The sequence below is a fragment of the Neomonachus schauinslandi genome, chromosome 8, assembly GCF_002201575.2.
Source record: "Neomonachus schauinslandi chromosome 8, ASM220157v2, whole genome shotgun sequence".
NCBI classification, from domain to species: domain Eukaryota; kingdom Metazoa; phylum Chordata; class Mammalia; order Carnivora; family Phocidae; genus Neomonachus; species Neomonachus schauinslandi.
Genome location: NC_058410.1, coordinates 83,977,580 through 83,996,808, shown reverse-complemented (window position 1 = coordinate 83,996,808; position 19,229 = coordinate 83,977,580). Strand labels below are relative to the sequence as shown.

Here is a 19,229-nt window from a genome sequence, read left to right as displayed (position 1 = left end):
TGATTGACTTATTTTGCTTAGCATAATACCCTCTAGTTCCATCCACATCATTGCAAATGGCAAGATTTCTTTTTTTGATGGCTGAGTAATATTCCACTGTATATATATATATATATACCATATCTTCTTCATTCATCTGTTGATGGACATCTGGGCTCTCTCCATAGTTTGGCTATTGTGAACATACCTGCTATAAACATTGGGGTGCAGGTGCCCCTTCAGATCACTACATGTATATCTTTGGGGTAAATCCCTAGTAGTGCAATGACTGGGTCTTAGGTAGCTCTATTTTCAATATTTTGAGGAATCTCCATACTGTTTTCCAGAGTGGCTGCACCAGCTTGCATTCCCACCAACAGTGTAAGAGCAGTCCTCTTTCTCCACATCCTCACCAACATCTGTTGTTTCCTGACTTGTTAATTTTAGTCATTCTGACCAGTGTGAGGTGGTATCTCATTGTGGTTTTGATTTGTATTTCCCTGATGCCAAGTGATGTGGAGCATTTTTTCATGTGTCTGTTGGCCATTTGGATGTCTTCTTTGGAGAAATGTCTATTCGTGTCTTCTGCCCATTTCTTGATTGGATTCTTTGTTCTTTGGGTGTTGAGTTTGATAAGTTCTCTATAGATTTTGGGTACTAGCCCTTTATCTGATAAGACATTTGCAAATTCCTTCCCTCATTCTCTTAGTTGTCTTTGGGTTTTGTTGACTGTTTCCTTTTGTGCAAAAGCTTTTTATCTTGATGAAGTCCCAATAGTTCATTTTTGTCTTTGTTTCCCTTGCCTTTGGAGACGTGTCTTGCAAGAAGTTGCTGCGGCTGAGGTCACAGAGGTTGCTGCCTGTGTTCTCCTCTAGGATTTTGATGGATTTCTGTCTCACATTTAGGTCTTTCACCCATTTTGAGTCTATTTTTGTGTATGGTGTAAGTAAATGGTCCAGTTTCATTCTTCTGCATGTGGCTGTCCAATTTTCCCAACATCATTTGATGAAGAGACTTTTTTGCATTGGATGTTCTTTCCTGCTTTGTTAAAGATTGGTTGACCACAGAGTTGAGGGTCCATTGCTGGGTTCTCTATTCTGTTCCATTGATCTGTGTGTCTGTTTTTGTGCCAGTACCATACTGTCTTGATGATTACAGCCTTGTAATATAACTTGAAGTCCAGAATTGTGATGCTACCAGCTTTGGTTTTCTTTTTTGACATTCCTTTGACTATTTGGGGTCTTTTCTGGTTCCATACAAATTTTAGGATTATTTGTTCCAGCTTCATGAAAAAAGTTGATGGTATTTTGATAGAGATTGCATTGAATGTATACACAATAATTTTGTTGGTTTTCTTCATTATATATTACTATGTGAGATAAGATACATATGCAGATTTTATATCATCAATGAATATATGAAGTACTGTATCCATTGTGAAAAGTGCAGATGCTATAAAATGTATATAATCCATTTGGAAATGGGGTGAACCTTTAAACAAGGTCACTTAGCTAAACATCTGGAACAAATTCTAGGAACTGCACAATGTTCAGAAAACCAGAGAATGGAGTATATGTGGGAAATGGCTGTTGATGAGGTTGAAAAAGTAGGAAAGAACCACAGTATGCTAAACAAGAGTTATAATTATATCTTGAATACAGGGAGTTATTTTGTCAAATTTAAATTTTGGAAGTTGTGAAAATGGGTGGGAATATTTATTGCTGGGGCAATAATAGGAGGGGGAAAATCTGTTAGGATATCAGTTATAGAAATCTTGATATGAAGAGATCACGACCTCAAATAAGTCAGTACAGTGGGAATAGATGTGAGGAAGCAAATTTGAGTCATGATATTCAGAAATCAGAGTTAAGATTTGATGAAGCATTAGGGAGAGAGTAGGCGAGGAACATCCTCAGATTAATTGCTTGGTTTACTCTGTGGGTGGTGGTATTATTAACTGAGAAAACAATAAAGGACAAGAGCAAGTTTTGTGGAAAACAATCATTTCAGTTTGGTATGTTTTAAGTTTGAGGCTCCTGTGTTACATTCAATTGGCCATATGCAGTAGATAAGAGGGTATCTACTAGATGCCTAAGCTAGAGATTATGATTTTAAAGTCTAAAGTTTATAGTATAGGATAGTCTATTTTGATACAAAATAAAATTAAAGTGCTATTTTCTTTTTAAATCTCATTGATTTAGTTTCTATTTGCATTTTTATAATGGAAATAATGTGTTAATGTAGTAGTCATCTGTACAATTTTTTAAACAAATACTCATTTATTATATAAGCCTTCTGAAAAATATTTTTCAGAAGGGGTTGTGATAAAAATATGGAAATCCTGTTTCCATCTCACATGGAATCTATTGGCGTAAAAAATGCAGAGAAGCAAAAATGGAGCTCTGTGTAACATTAACATTTAATAAGAGAGTGAAGAAGGAAGATTTTTATAGAGGAATATGAGAGGAGGTAATGCAAGTTAGATTAGACCAGAACAGAACATTATCATTAATATCCAGAAACCAAAAAAGATAGGTAATGACAAATTCCATATATTCAGTGTCTATAAGTGAAATTAGCACCATGGAAGAGATCACTAATGTCTATGAAAGATAATTAAATACAGCTGTGGGGACTAGAGTCAGATTGTTGAGAAATAAAGAGGATATAAGGAAGTGGAGAGGGTATTAATTTAAGTTACTTTATCAGGTAGCTTGATTTTATTTTCTTTATTTTTAGTTTTTTTGAGGTATCTTGATTTTAAAGAGGATAGAGAAAAAGTGACTAGAGAGAGAACAAGTTCAAAGAAAAGTTTTGATTATTTTATATGCTTAAATAGTTATATGCTAAGATGGAAGGAGTAATAGAGAAGGCAAGTTTGAATACACAGGAAAATGAAGGGGTCAGTGAATGAATGAAGTCCTCACTGGGCAGAAGGGTTGGTATCCGGAGTGCAGGTGTGTGCATTGACTTTCCATGAATGGAAGAACATCTTATACCATATCTTATGTCTCAATGGAGGAACATATTTGAATGTCAGTCAGGACATAGAAAATAAATATTGGTGTGTATTTGGATGCTACTAAAACACAAAGATTCTTTGATTGAATAAAAAGAAATAGTTCAGTCTTGTGCTATATATAAAATACGCCTCCAACAAAATTACGCAAGTAGATAATCTAAGGATAGGGAAACATCTGTCAAAGATGAACCAAAAGAGAAAAAAATTAGCAATATTAGAATTCAGTTCACAAAAATTCCACAATTGATTCCCTACATTTTATGCTTAACTCAACACAGCAACCAGAGGGACCCTATTAAAACCTAATATATATCAGTTCACTTCTTTGCTCATGTATTTTATAAGCTTTCAAAAGGAAAAACGTAAATCCATGAAATAGTAACAAAAATAACAAAAGACTGGGAGAAATACACACACACAGAAACAAGTGTCAAAGAGAACTCTCATTTTCACCTACTTAGTTATCAGTTATTTTCTTCTATCTCATCTACTATTGTCAAAAAAGTTGAAATATCACCTTGATAATTTTGTCCCCAGCTTCTGCTAGAGTGCCTTCGCTGAATAGAGAAAGTAAGGAAAATGAATAAAGGTACTCCCAAAATGCGACATCTATAATAAAGCCAAATATCCTGTTTTCTTTTCCATGTTTTTCAAAATGGTAGTGTAACTATCTTTGAATAAAAGTCAGTATTTTCACATTTGATCTTTTTAAAAAAAATCTTCATGCTTATATTTATTCTTTATGTTACAATCCTAATGACCTCAGATGGATTTTTATAAGCAACACATTTGTATTAATATAGGAATTCTGTACCTCATTGCCATGAATCACCTTAGTAATATCATTGAGAGTAAATCTAAGGCTCATTTTTTCTGCTCTGTGTGTCTGGATCTGTAAACATGTGAAGGCAAATATAAAGTATTTCTTCCATCTGAATATCATTTTTCTGCCATAAAATGGTCTACTGTATTTCTTAAGGATTCCTTAAATGGAATTTAAAATGTTGTTAGTGCAAAAGTTCTGAATAAAACTTTCAAATGTTCATATTTCTGATGTATGGCATGGAGTTTCAGAAGCCATGCTCCATCACAATAATCTTTCATTTAAGTTAGTATTTGGTTGCTTAACATCTGTAAATTGTTAAGATAAGGTATTACACAGACTTGCTTTGGTTTAGATTAGTTTGGAACACATCCCAGGGTACTTAATCAGGGTATAATCCTGCATGGTGCAGTCTTTAAAAAGGGGTGTGTGTGTGTGTGTGTGTGTGTGTATTTTAAATAAATTGAATTTTTTTGTAGAAAGATTTGTGTCTTGTCCTTTTTAAAAAAATCCCTTTTGGATTATTATCTCACTTTTTGGATTATCTATAGTTGTAGGCAAGCATAATACTTGATAATAAATTCAAAAAGACAATTGGTAAAAATTTATAACGGTGTTGCTTCTCAGCAACTGTTTGGCTCATTTTTATACATGCCTGAAATGTTTGATATGAACTGTGTTGAAAAGTACAACAAATGTTCTATTGTATTGTCATCTATTTTCCTTACAACACATATAAAGAGTTTCTTTTTTATTTGCAAACTCTGTGGCAAGAGTAATTTATATAACTAATGGTAGAGATTGGGAGATAGTATTTTAATAAAAAGTATTTTTATTTTTATAGTTACTTTTGATTTCAGATTAGAGTATGGATTGACCAAACTTATAATTAATTTTGAAATACAAAATTTAAAATGTGTGCACAAGAAAATAAAGTATAGGAAAAATTTTTCCTGTGTTAAAAATAGACAAAATTAATGAAACATCCAGACTTAAATGAATAAATAATATTTTGAAAATATTAAAGTTGTTGCTTCTAGGTACTAACTGTGACCTTTTGAATCAATTTGAAATGAAATTAAATGAATTTTAATATTTAATTGTAATAATATTTAATAATAACCATATTTTGTTTGCTTTTATCACTCCTGTGGCAGTTCTGCACATATTCAAAATTTGGAACTTGCCCAAATCTGGCAATTACTTTTCATTGGCCCATCTTTATAACACTTAAAAATATGAAAATTGGGGTGCCTGGGTGGCTCAGTGGGTTAAACATCCAACTCTTTGTTTCAGCTCAGGTCATGATTTCAGGGTTGTGAGATTGGGCCTTGTGTCTGGCTTACACTCAGGGTGGACTCTACTTCCCTGGCTTATGCGTGTATGCTCTCTCTCAAATAAATTTTAAAAATTATGTATTTATTTATTTGACAGAGACAGAGAACACAAGTAGGCAGAGCTGCAGGCAGAGTGAGAGGGAGAAGCAGGTTCCCCGTTGAGGAAGGAACCTGACGTGGGGCTCAATCCCAGGACGCTGGGATCATGACCTGAGCTGAAGGCAGCCACCCAGGCACCCCAGTAAATAAAATCTTTAAAAAAATATGAAACAATCTAAATAAGATTATGATAACAATTTTCTAGAAAATATTCAAATGTACAAAGAAGAGTCTCCTTTACCCTTCTTTTTTACCAGTATTTTAATGTTCCTTTCTGCCTCTTTATTTAACTTAACTCCATTTTGGAATTTTTGTATAAATTGTATATTTTATTGTGTTTCCTGTATTGCTCTAAGTGAAATTTATATTTATCCGAAATATACCTTAGTATTTTGTAGAAAAGGACTTACTTTTGATAATGAATAATATTTTGCTTATAGTGTAGTAAATACAAATTTAATTTCTCCTTAGTGATATAAAATAGTCAAAGATTCTCACCAATCTCTTCGAATTGCGTGATTTCAGACCTCATTACTGTTTGGTCAGCTAAAGAGGCAACCAGTGAGGAAGCATATCACCTGTCCCCATCCAGGGTCTGGGCAGAGGATAACCAGTATTATTGGCATGAAGTCCTGGCCCCGGGGATATTGCCTTTATAATGTTATCCTTGTTAAGACTATGTTCAATCAATCAGGATTTCTGAGGGACCTTATTTATGACCTAAAGAGATCATGATACATCGTGCACAATATCTTCTCATTTGGGAAGCATTTTAAATTACAGATATATTCCATAATTCCTTTATTTTGTTATAGGCTTATGAAATGAACTGTTTAACATCTTAGCAAACGGGAAGTCAACTAACTGCTTTTGTTAATCTAGTTCACTTCATTTTATGACCTGAGGAAGCATAGAGGAATGCATTAATTAACTGTGTCAATCTTAAATTTTTTATAGTAAACATCTCTAAGTCTTAGTTTTCCCCATATTATGAATTCATTTGAGTTTTCTTGCTGGAAAGCAACAGTTCTTAACAGTTCAAGTAGATGAACTTCCCTTTGTCAAAAATATATTATTTTTCTCCATCTTTTTCTTATTCTCACTTTACCTTTTATCTTATTTTATAGCTACCATTGTAGTTTTTCTCCTATTCATCGAAATGTTTTTACTAGTACATTTTCTCCTTTTTGCCAGTAAGCAAGGCTTCATCTTTTACTATCTTAATATTGCTTCTCACTTAATCTACCTGGGACTTATCCATTTGTGATTTTTTTGAGTAACTGTTGACTGAGTCAGTATTTGTGAAAACAAGGGACTGGAGTTTGGTGAGCAGCCTTTCCGGTGGGTGCTGTTTCTGAAGCACAAAGGAAAACCGACGTGTGTTCAGAGGAAAGCAAATGAGGCAGGGAGGTATAATTATACCACAAAGCAGAGAGACTGGAGGTATTTGGAAGAAGGCTCTCAGGGCCGTAGGCACCTATTTTAGCTCCGCCTACTTGGTGGTGTCCTCATTATTACATTCATTTTAAATGCCACCAAGAGGAGAGCTGATGTATAGATTTATTTTAAGTGGTAAAACATCTTATAATTTATCAGTGGATATGTTTCTAGATGACTGTTCCAAAATAACATCTCAAGTGGAAATGGTATCAGAGTAGTCTCATATGAATACACCCAGCCCCAAATTTATTGCTCTAGTAAATATGTGCGTGGAAACTTTTATAGCATAATATAAACCCAAGGTTAGTGTATTACTAATAAGCTAGAGAAGATATACAGCTTGACCTTTTCTTTTGTGCCTATCTTTTCTTGTTTGTTCCATATGAATATCTTTTAATATTGGCTTTAATAATGCATAAGTTTTGAGAAGACAGATATTTTCTACATCCTTTGAGACACTGAGGTTTATGTACATAAATATTAATTCTGTGGCTCTTTAAAACATTTTTGTAATCAATCCAACCCTGCTCAGAACATTTTTACTAACATATATTTTAAAAGAAACTTCAGATTCAGTCATACAAAATGTGATGGGTACATGGTAAGAGGAAACTCAGAATTACAGGGTTAGAACACCAGGAAAAAACACTACTCCGGTAACCTAGAGGTGCTGTGATTTCAGATGGGTGCCAGTCTAGGCCTTCATGTACTTGCCTGTGACTTGTGCAAGGATCATTTTCATAAGAAATTCACATGGATAAGTGTAAAGATGACAGGCATTCTTCTTTCCCTGAAAAGATATTTTAATATGTGCTAAAGAGAAACTATTTCCAACTGGCATAGAAAATTTATATTGTTCTCTCTTCTTTAAATAGGTTATGTGGGTATGCAATTTATGTCGAAAGCAACAAGAAATCTTAACCAAATCTGGGGCGTGGTTCTTTGGAAGTGGCCCTCAGCAGCCAAGTCAGGATGGAGCCTTAAGCGATACAGGTGCTGGTTCTGAGGTACCAAGAGAAAAGAAAGCACGGCTCCAGGAGCGATCCCGGTCGCAGACACCCCTGAGCACAGCAGCTGCCTCCTCCCAGGACACAGCTCCCAGCGCTCAACCAGACAGGAGCAAAGGGGCTGAGTCCTCACAGCAAGCCGTGGGGCCCGAACAGAAGCAGGCTTCATCCAGGTCTAGAAGTGAACCTCCGAGAGAGAGGTAATAGTTCGTCAACCCTGTAAGCAAAAGGCAAGGTTTTGTATTGAGACTAAGCCTATTTTCAAGAATTTAACTGCTATTAAGAGGAATATGTGGAGGTACTTCTTCTCAGGCCCCACATGGAAGGCAACAACAGCCCTGAGGTGCTTTGTTTATGTCTAGAATGCATCATTCCTCAAGGAGACCTTTGTGGAAAAGCTTTTCTTGCGTAACATGCACACAGGTAAACAAGTCACCCGAGTGAGATACTGACTTCCAGCCTTGAACTCAGAAAAGCTCTTAGATCATTTATTCACTTATAGAATTAGCACTCTAATGGAAAGTGTGCTCTGAGAGAATGTGAGAAACCTGACCCAGTGGAAGGTACACAGGTACCTTCTTTGAGGACATTTCTTTTATGCTGAGCTCTGACAAGTGACTAGGAATGAACCAGGTGAAGATGAGGACTCCAGGTAGATGCACAGGCATGTGGCCTGAGGAAACAAGTTCTCATGGGAGAACCTGAAGGATGCCCACTGCCAAGAGCGTGAGTAGCAGAGGAGAGCAGGCAAGAGCCCGGGAGAGGTGGCTGGTTAGGTATCAGGGCCCAAGTCATACTGGGCCTTTTGGCCAGGTTAAATTTTATAGATTTTTATCCTAGGAATAATAGAAAGCTACGGAGGGTTTTAGCATGGGCTAACATGATCAGATAATTTACTTTAATTGATTCATTCCTTCATTCAGCAGTGCATTTACGACCAGACAGGAGGCTATGCACTGGGAGACAGTGTTAACAAGGAGGATATAGCCCTTCTTTATGAGGCTGGTTACTGTTGTTAAGACTAGGTTTGCTGCTTTTGTTTGTATGATCCTTATGCATCCCACTGGGTGGGAGAGTAGGCTCCAAGGAAGGCTTTTGTTCCCCTTTTCAGACAAAGCCCATAGAATAACATCAAGGACTTCTAAGTTAAGCAGATCTTCCAGTCCTGCTTCTATCACACCAGGCAGCAACAACCCATCTTGCAGGGCTGTGGCAAGGGTGAAATGGGAACATGTGTTCAGAAGCTGGCACACGGGAGGCATTCAGTGAACGTAGCCATATTCAAGCCAGTAGCCGTTGTGTGTTTAAGCAAACACTGTGCCAGGAACCAGAATATAAGTATGATTAAGACATGATCCCTTTTCTGACAGATCCTAGGGAAGACACCACACTAAATCCTAGGGAAGACAGACACCTGGGCAATTTACTGTACCAGAGGCTGATTTGATCAAAGCTAGAAAATACATGTAGTACTTTGGGAGCCACAGGAAAGAGGAGGTGCCTTCTGAATTAGGCTTTCTAGGATATCCAGGAGTTATCCAGGATAGGTAGACAGGGTAGGAGGGGACATTTCAGAAAGAGAGAATGAGTGCACCTAAACTATGTGGAGAGGACACATGGAGGACACCAGAGATAGTTCAGTGAAGGTATAATGGATAGTTTTTGGTGACAGAGCATTGTGAGTTAAAAAAAAACAAAACTATTAAAGGTGTAATTTGGGATTGGTCAGAAAATGATACCTTTAAGTAAGAGAATTTGGAGCTGTAAAGTTTTTTAGGGGAAAATATGAAACCTGTTTTTGACATATGGTAAAAAAAAAAAAAAACACTACAAAGATTTCAGGAATAAGGACAGAGAAGCAACTTTTAGATGAAATTTGAAGAAGATTGATAGGGACAAATGCTGTTGCTGATTATATGTTACTGATGATATAAGTACTTAAGAAAATACTGAGATCATTGGGGGTATAGAAGGAAAAGAAGAGATGGGTGGCAACTTCGGGGAGATAAGTGAGATCAAAAGAATGTTGTCAGTCTGTTTAAATTTATTGAAGAATTCTTCATCAGGAGCTAGTGCAAATGGAATAATTAGAGGGAGAAGTGAGGAAAGGCATACTCAGGGAAGCAAAGATCAGAAAAACTGAAGAACTCCTTCCATTTGCATGGCACTCTAGTATTCCATAAAGCATTGTCACAGATGGTCTCTCTAATGCTCATGTGAACTTTGAGAGGTAAGCATCATTTATCAGCATTTCAAGGAAAGTAAATTGATTCAATATAAGCTTCTACCAAGATCCACTGTGCCTTAATGAGCTACTAAATGCGGTACAATTCTCACACTTCTATGAAAACTATATTTGGTCATTAATATATGTTCCTACTGGACTCCTTACATTGTTAAACTGCAGAGCCACCCTTGGAATTCCACACTCTGATGAAAATCCCTTTCACTTCAAAAGACCAATGTGAACTAAATGTCTAAAGCAGAATTTGCCATGCTATTTTGCTTACCTATGCCATTTGAAACCCTTCACCTTTTCTTTCCACCATTACTGGGCCCTCCTCAAACTGACCCCATGGTATATCATAGCAACTACTACTTTGGTAACCCACAATAGAAATTACCCTTTTTCTCATCTTGCATTTTTTCTTGATTTTTATGCATGACGTCTGCTTTTGTACTTTCAGTCAAAAGATGTTCCCTTGGAAAGCCCTCTATGGGCCTCAAGATTTAAAAAAAAAAAAAAAAGCTTAGATTGTTCCCACCTTAGTAGTGTGGTATATCATATAGTATCAGGACACTTTAGACAAGGCCCCGACTTTTTGTAACTTCTGGTATAATTGCTGGAACTTTCCCAAATTAGGTGCACTCCAGTGTACCAAAAAGGGCTGAAAGGGGCAAATGAGTGATATATCTACAAGATTTAAATATTGCCAAACTCTTATCTTTACAGTGCCTTCAACAGGATGGAGAGAAAAGTAGAACACAAAACTGTTGTGTGTGGGTTTTTTTGGTACTGTGTTCTGAAATGGGGGAGAGGGAAAAAAAGAGGGGGAAGGAGGGAAAATGAATATACTTCAATATTTCTGCCCAAGGGAGATTACCTGCCCAAGGGAGATTACCTGCCCAAGGGAGGTAAAATGAAGGCTAAGGTTCAACCATTTTTTTTTCCTAACCAGCTCCCTTAAAAGTGGGTGCACATGATCTTGTCAAAATTACTTTTGTTCTACTATTAAAGAAGTGCTACTAGATTTAATTTTTGAAATGAACATACTTGTATTCACATTTCTTTTATGATTGTCCATATGTATTGTCCAGATATATTCAAGTATATATTTAGAATTGAACTGACATGTGTATATTTTTTGCTACTATATTATTACATAAATTAGTTTCATCTAAAACATTTTTAAGTCTCATTTACAGCAGAATTTAGCATACAACTTGTTCATTTATTGAATTGATTTATTGGTGGCTTTTATTCACCTAGTTAATTTATGGAGAATTTGAAATGTGAAAACAACTTTTAAAGTTCCTTAAGATGCTGTAATGTAAAGAAGCTTTATTTAGAAAGCTAATCAGATACACAGGTTTAATGTGGTTATCATATAGCTTAATTAGACATTCAATTATAACGAATCATTTGAAAGGATTTAAATGGAATGCGAAGAAACGATGTTTCTTAGGTCTGGTCTTCATTTTTAGCTTTATACATTGCTTTCCCTCTTCATGTTCCCGTATATCATAGGAAGAAGACTCCAGGGCTCTCTGAGCAGAATGGTAAAGGAGCCCAGAAGAGCGAGCGGAAACGCGTGCCGAAGTCCTCGGTGCAGCCAGGAGAGGGGGCCGTGGAAGAACGCGAGCGGAAAGAAAGGCGGGAAAGCCGAAGGCTTGAGAAAGGGCGGTCACAGGACTACCCCGACGTGCCGGAAAAACGAGAGGATCGCAAAGCGGTGGACGACGAGAAGCAAAGGAAAGAGGAGGAGTACCAGACCAGGTACCGCAGCGATCCGAACCTGGCGCGGTACCCGGTGAAACCGCCGCCAGAGGAGCAGCAGATGCGCATGCACGCCCGAGTGTCCCGCGCGAGGCACGAGCGGCGCCACAGCGACGTGGCGCTGCCGCGCACCGAGGCGGGCGCCGCGCTGCCCGAGAACAAGGCCGGCAAGCGTGCATCGGCCGCCGCCAGGGCCTCGCCGCCGGAGTCGCCGCGGGCCTATTCGGCTGAGAGGACTGCGGAAGCCAGGGCGCCGGGCGCCAAGCAGCTCACGAACCACAGCCCGCCGGCACCCAGGCATGGGCCGGTCCCCGCAGAAGCCCTGGAGCCCAAAGGCCAGGAGCCCCTCAGGAAGCAGAGCCGCCTGGACCCCAGCTCGGCCGTCCTCATCAGGAAGTCCAAGCGCGAGAAGGTGGAGACCATGCTGCGGAACGACTCCTTGAGCTCTGATCAGTCCGAGTCCGTGCGGCCGTCCCCGCCCAAGCCGCACCGGTCCAAGAGGGGCGGGAAGAAGCGGCAGATGTCTGTGAGTAGCTCCGAGGAGGAGGGCGTGTCCACGCCGGAGTACACCAGCTGCGAGGACGTGGAGCTCGAGAGCGAGAGCGTCAGCGAGAAAGGTAAGGCGGGGACCGGCTCGAGCAGGCACGGGGACGCTGTTGAGGCTCGGAGGCGCGCGTGTGCGGAGCTCGGAGGTGCGCGCGTCCGGAGAGCCGAATCGCGTGTGTGCAGGGGGGAAAAGTGCGGCTTGAAACGTGCAACGTGATGACTGTAGTTAACACTGCAGTAGGGTATGTTAGAAAGTTCTGAGGGTAGATTCGAAAAGTTCACATCACAAGGGAAAAACAAATTCTAACTAGATAAGAAGATGGATGCTAGCCAAACTTGTTTTGGTAATCATTTCGCACTATGCATGTCAAATCATTATGCGGCATACCTTAAACTTACGCGGAGCTGTATGTCAATTATATCTCCATAGTTCCATAGAAGTGGGGGGGGAAAGTGCAGCGTGGAAGGCTCACAGACAGGCTCACGGGGAATAGAATAGAAGGTTTTTAGCTTGTTTGCTTGCTGTCTTCCTTTTTGGTAGAATTTTGAAACATAATCACAAGCTTCAAATTTGGGTTACAAGAGTTCTTAAAGACTTTGGCTCTTGTCATTCTGGGAAATTCAGTATGCAGCCTTAGGTTTTTAAGTTCTTATTCTGGGGGGACTTGGGGGAAAACGCTTTTCTAGAAAACCAAAACTATTCCTGATAAAGGGGAATGTACCTGTTTTTAAACTGTAGTGGTGTGGTACTCCAGAGAGGTAGTATTTTTCAAGTTTTGGTTGAATCTTCTTCACAGCTTGTGAAGAAAGTATACCATGCAGATGTTATATATTGTTTTGGATAGTAACTTTGTAGTAAAAGTTTATTTTACTTATCATATTATAAAACATTTTGGAGCCTTGTGTGATAAGCCGACTTTTTTTTTTTTTGTCTTGTTCCACACTGTACAATACCTTAGCCACATGTACCTATTTACTTAAAATTAAGAAACTTAAAAATTCAGTTTCCCAGTCACACTAGTCACACTTCAGGTGCTCAGGAGCAATCATCACAGTAAGTTCCTTTAGATAACTTAATACTGGTCTAGAAAATACTTCAATTTAATGTTGAAATTATGTGTTTCTTTTGAAGATTCACTTCATTCTGCTGTTCACTCACATTTAAATTGACCACAGTCCTAAACTGAATGGTGGTGGTCATCATCCTTGCTGTAGTGTTTCTTAGTTATATTTTGGGATGACTATTTTTAGAGTTTTTTGCCTTGTCTTATAGTTGCTAACTTATATACTAAATATTATAAATTTATAAAAAAGTCACTTGGCTTTCTCATCTTCTCTATCTTCAAACTGCATGGCTGTGTCTTCTCCCTTTCTGTATCTCTGTCTACTTTTTCTCTCTCTCTCTACATATATATATGGATAGATAGATAGATATACATATACAAACATATATCCATCTAGCTAGCTAGCTGTTTAGATAGATGGATGGGTGAATGTATGGATGAATGGATATATGTATTTGGGAACAATTAAGAAAGTTCATTCTGTCATAATTACTGCAACTCATGTTAAAATAGCTGTTTTGGGACAGTGAGTTGGGAAGAGATTACTTAGTAGAATGTGGAAGGGTCAAGGGAAGACTGTCCCCATGGAATAAAATTGATAGAGCAGTGGGAGACAGAAATTAAAGTATTATATGAATATGGGATCATTTGGCTCTTTAAGCACACCTTCTGACGACTTATGTTTGACTTATAAGTCAGTATGCATATACTTATGCATATCGTGTATGAGCTTTTTAAAAGTCACATGGTGGATGGAGGGGGGAAAGATGGCGGAGGAGTAGGGGACCCTATTTCAACTGGTCCCCGGAATTGAGCTGGATATCTACCAGACCACTCTGAGCACCCACGAAACCAGCCTGAGATGTAAGAAGATCTGGATCTCTACAAACAGAATATCGCAGGCGGTTGGTTTTGAGGTAGGAAGCGGAGAGCCCTGATTCTGCGGGCAGATATCGGAGGATAAACGGCGACGGGCGGGTGCCTGGACGTGGGGATCCTACACCGCCGGTGAGTGACAGCCTCGCGCAGGTGACAGCCTCGCGCAGTGTGGACGGGGCACAGGCTCGCAGACCGCAGACCGGTAGCATCGGGAAAGAACTTTAGGGCAGCCCCCCGGGGGGGAAACCAGACCGGCAGGGGTCGCGCACGTGAACTGCAGACCCCCCCCGGACAGAAACCGGAGCAAGGGTCGTGTGCACGTGAACTGCAGCCTCCGAGCCGGAAACCTGGTGCGCCCGGGTCGTGCAGGTGAACTGCAACCCCCCGGGGGTGAAAACCCCAAGCTGCGGAGTCACGTGCGCGAATTGGGAGCGCTGGCGGTTTTAGAAGCACAAAGGGCACAGACGTGCCCCGACCTGGAGGCAGGACTGGGAGCGCTGCGGAGGGGAGCACAACCCAGGACACTGCAGTTTATAGCAGCACGGACAGAAACGGAGACAGTGTGGCCTGGAGAGCTCACTGAAGAACAGACTGAGGTCTCTCTGCTCTGAGGCAGAGGGTTGGAAACGGTCTCTTCTGCTGTGACTCGCGGAAGAGACGAGGAAAGCCGCCAGGGAAAGGCACCAGCGAACAAAAGCCCCAAAGACTGATTCCCACTGAGCCCATCCCCCACCACAGGGGCACAGGGCAACTCCGCCCAAACAGGGTTGCCTGAGTAACAGCACAGCAGGCCCCTCCCGCAGAAGACAGGCTGGGAAAACAAGAGGCCAGCAACCCTAAGGTCCCAAGAAAACAGGTGCATCTTGCTTGGGTTCTGGTCAATAATTTGGACTCTATACATTCCCTCAAACACCCATCAACAGAATGACTAGGAGGAGGAGCCCCCAAAACAGAAAAGACTCAGAGATTATGACTTATGCTGCAGATTTACGAATGGATGCAGACATAACCAAGATGTCAGAGATGGAATTCAGGCTAGCAATTGTGAAGACAGTGGCTGGAATGGAGAAATCAATTAATGGCAACATAGAGTCTCTAAGAACAGAAATAAAAGGTGAATTGGCAGAACTTAAAAATGCTATCAATGAGATCCAATCCAATCTAGATAATCTAACAGCTAGGGTAACTGAGACAGAAGAGAGAATAAGCGATCTGGAAGACAGTATAATAGATAAAAAGGGAAAAGAGGAGGCCAGGGAAAAACAACTCAGAATCCATGAAAATAGAATCAGAGAAATAAGTGACACCATGAGGCGTTCCAATGTCAGAATAGTTGGAATCCCGGAGGGAGTGGAGAGAGAGAGAGGGCTAGAAGATGTATTTGAGCAAATCGTAGCTGAGAATTTCCCTAATCTGGGGAATGAAACAAACATTTGCAACCTAGAGGCAGAGAGGACCCCTCCTAAGATCAAGGAAAACAGGCCAACACCCCGGCATGTAATAGTAAAACTTGCAAATCTTAGAACCAAGGAAACCATCTTAAGGGCAGTTAGGGGGAAGAGATTTCTTACGTACAGAGGGAGGAACATCAGAATAACGTCAGACCTATCCACAGAGACCTGGCAAGCCAGAAAGGCCTGGCAAGACATATTCAGGGTACTAAATGAGAAGAACATGCAGCCAAGAATACTTTATCCGGCAAGGCTTTCATTTAGAATGGATAGAGAGATGCAGAGCTTCCACGACCCGCAGAAGTTGAAAGAATATGTGACCACGAAGCCGGCCCTGCAAGAAATATTAAGGGGGGTTCTATAAAAGGAGAAAGACCCCAAGAGTGATCTACAACAGAAATTTACAGGGACAATCTATAAAAACAACGTCTTCACAGGCAACATGATGACAATTAATTCATATCTTTCAATAATCACTCTCAACGTGAATGCCCTAAACGCTCCCATAAAACGGCACAGGGTTGCAGATTGGATAAAAAGACAGGACCCATCCATATGCTGTCTACAAGAGACTCATTTTGAACCTGAAGATACATCCAGACTGAAAGTGAAGGGATGGAGATCCATCTTCCATGCCACCGGACCTCAAAAGAAAGCTGGGGTAGCAATTGTTATATCAGACAAATTAGATTTTAAACTAAAGTCTGTAATAAGAGACATTATCATTCTTAAAGGGTCTATCCAACAAGAAGATCTAACAATTGTAAATATCTATGCCCCCAACATGGGAGCAGCCATATACATAAGCCAACTGTTAACCAAAATAAAGAGTCATATTGATAACAATACGTTAATTGTAGGAGACCTCAATACTCCACTCTCATCAATGGACAGATCATCTAAGCCGAAAATCAACAAGGAAACAAGAGCTTTGAATGATACATTGGACCAGATGGACCTCATAGATATTTACAGAACATTCCACCCTAAAACAACAGAATACTCATTCTTCTCGAGCGCACATGGAACTTTCTCCAGAATAGACCATATACTGGGTCACAAATCAGGTCTCAACCAATACCAAAAGATTGAGACTATTCCCTGCATATTCTCAGACCACAATGCTCTAAAACTGGAACTCAATCACAAGAAAAAATTTGGCAGAAATTCAAACACTTGGAAGCTAAAGACCACTCTGCTCAAGAATGTTTGGGTCAACCAAGAAATCAAAGAAGAACTTAAACAATTCATGGAAATCAATGAGAATGAAAACACATCGGTCCAAAACCTATGGGACACTGCAAAGGCGGTCCTAAGGGGGAAATACATAGCCATCCAAGCCTCACTCAAAAAAATAGAAAAATCCCGAATTCACCAACTAACTCTACACCTTAAAGAACTAGAGAAAAAGCAACAAACGATGCCTAAGCCACGCATTAGAAAAGAAATAATTAAAATTAGAGTAGAAATCAATGAATTAGAAACCAGAAACACAGTAGATCAGATCAACGAAACTAGAAGTTGGTTCTTTGAAAGAATTAATAAGATCGATAAACCACTGGCCAGACTTATCCAGAAGAAGAGAGAAAGGACCCAAATTAATAAAATTATGAATGAAAGGGGAGAGATCACGACTAACACCAAGGAAATAGAAACAATTATTAGAAATTATTATCAACAACTATATGCCAATAAACTGAGCAATCTGGATGAAATGGAGGCCTTCCTGGAAACCTATAAGCTGCCAAGACTGAAACAGGAAGAAATTGACAACCTGAATAGGCCAATAACCAGTAACGAGATTGAAGCAGTGATCAAAAACCTCCCAAAAAACAAGAGTCCAGGGCCTGATGGATTCCCTGGGGAATTCTACCAAACATTCAAAGAAGAAATAATACTTATTCTACTGAAGCTGTTTCAAAAAATAGAAACTGAAGGAAAACTTCCAAACTCATTCTATGAGGCCAGCATTACCTTAATCCCCAAACCAGGCAAAGACCCCATCAAAAAGGAGAATTTCAGACCGATAGCCCTGATGAATATGGATTCCAAAATCCTCAACAAAATCCTAGCTGATAGGATCCAACAATACATTAAAAGGATCATCCACCACGACCAAGTGGGATTTATCCCCAGGATGCAACGGTGGTTCAACATTCACAAATCAATCAATGTGATAGAACACATTAATAAGAGGAGGGAGAAGAACCATATGGTCCTCTCAATTGATGCAGAAAAAGCATTTGACAAAATACAACATCCTTTCCTGATTAAAACTCTCCAGAGTATAGGGATAGAGGGAACATTCCTCAAGCTCATAAAATCCATCTATGAAAAACCCACAGCGAATATCATCCTCAATGGGGAAAAGCTGAGAGCCTTTCCCTTAAGATCAGGAACACGTCAAGGGTGCCCACTCTCACCACTGTTGTTCAACATAGTACTAGAAGTCCTAGCAACAGCAATCAGACAACAAAAAGAAATAAAAGGTATTCAAATTGGCAAAGAAGAAGTCAAACTCTCTCTTTTCGCAGACGACATGATACTTTATGTGGAAAACCCAAAAGACTCCACCCCCAAATTACTAGAACTCATCCAGCAATTCAGTAATGTGGCAGGATACAAAATCAATGCACAGAAATCAGTTGCTTTCTTATACACTAACAACGCAACTGTAGAAAGAGAAATTAGAGAAACGATTCCATTTACAATAGCACCAAAAACCATAAGATACCTCGGAATAAACCTAACCAAAGAGGTAAAGGATCTATACTCTAGGAACTACAAAACACTCATGAAAGAAATTGAAGAAGACACAAAAAGATGGAAAAATATTCCATGCTCATGGATCGGAAGAATAAACATTGTTAAAATGTCTGTGCTACCCAGAGCAATCTATACCTTCAATGCCATCCTGATCAAAATTCCAATGACATTTTTCAAAGTGCTGGAACAAACAATCCTAAAATTTGTATGGAATCAGAAAAGACCCCGAATCACCAAGGAGATGTTGAAAAAGAAAAACAAAGCTGGGGGCATCACGTTGCCCGATTTCAAGCTATATTACAAATCAGTGATCACCAAGACAGCATGGTACTGGCACAAAAACAGACATACAGACCAATGGAACAGAATAGAGAACCCAGATATGGACCCTCATCTCTATGGTCAAATAATCTTTGACAAAGCAGGAAAAAACATGCAATGGAAAAAAGATAGTCTCTTCAATAAGTGGTGCTGGGAAGATTGGACAGCCACATGCAGAAGAATAAAACTCGACCATTCTCTAACACCATTCACAAAGATAAACTCAAAGTGGATGAAAGACCTCAATGTGAGACAGGAATCCATCAAAATCCTAGAGGAGAACATAGGCAGTAACCTCTTTGACATCGGCCACAGCAACTTCTTTCAAGATACATCTCCAAAAGCTAGTGAAACAAAAGCAAAAATGAACTTTTGGGACTTCATCAAGATAAAAAGCTTCTGCACAGCAAAGGAAACAGTCAACAAAACAAAGAGGCAACCCACAGAATGGGACAAGATATTTGCAAATGACACTACAGATAAAGGGCTGGTATCCAA

The 19,229-nt window shown here is 39.6% G+C and overlaps 1 protein-coding gene across 1 annotated transcript in view; it reads left to right on the top strand.

Annotated features, from left to right (window-relative positions):
* The window catches only part of RIMS1 (regulating synaptic membrane exocytosis 1), a 490,811-nt gene that overhangs the window by 260,001 nt on the left and 211,581 nt on the right, over nt 1-19,229 (top strand). The window contains exons 4-5 of the mRNA XM_021693604.1: nt 7,576-7,907; nt 11,456-12,321. Coding sequence (XP_021549279.1) covers nt 7,576-7,907; nt 11,456-12,321 — 1,198 coding nt within the window. The remainder of the gene's footprint in view (nt 1-7,575; nt 7,908-11,455; nt 12,322-19,229) is intronic.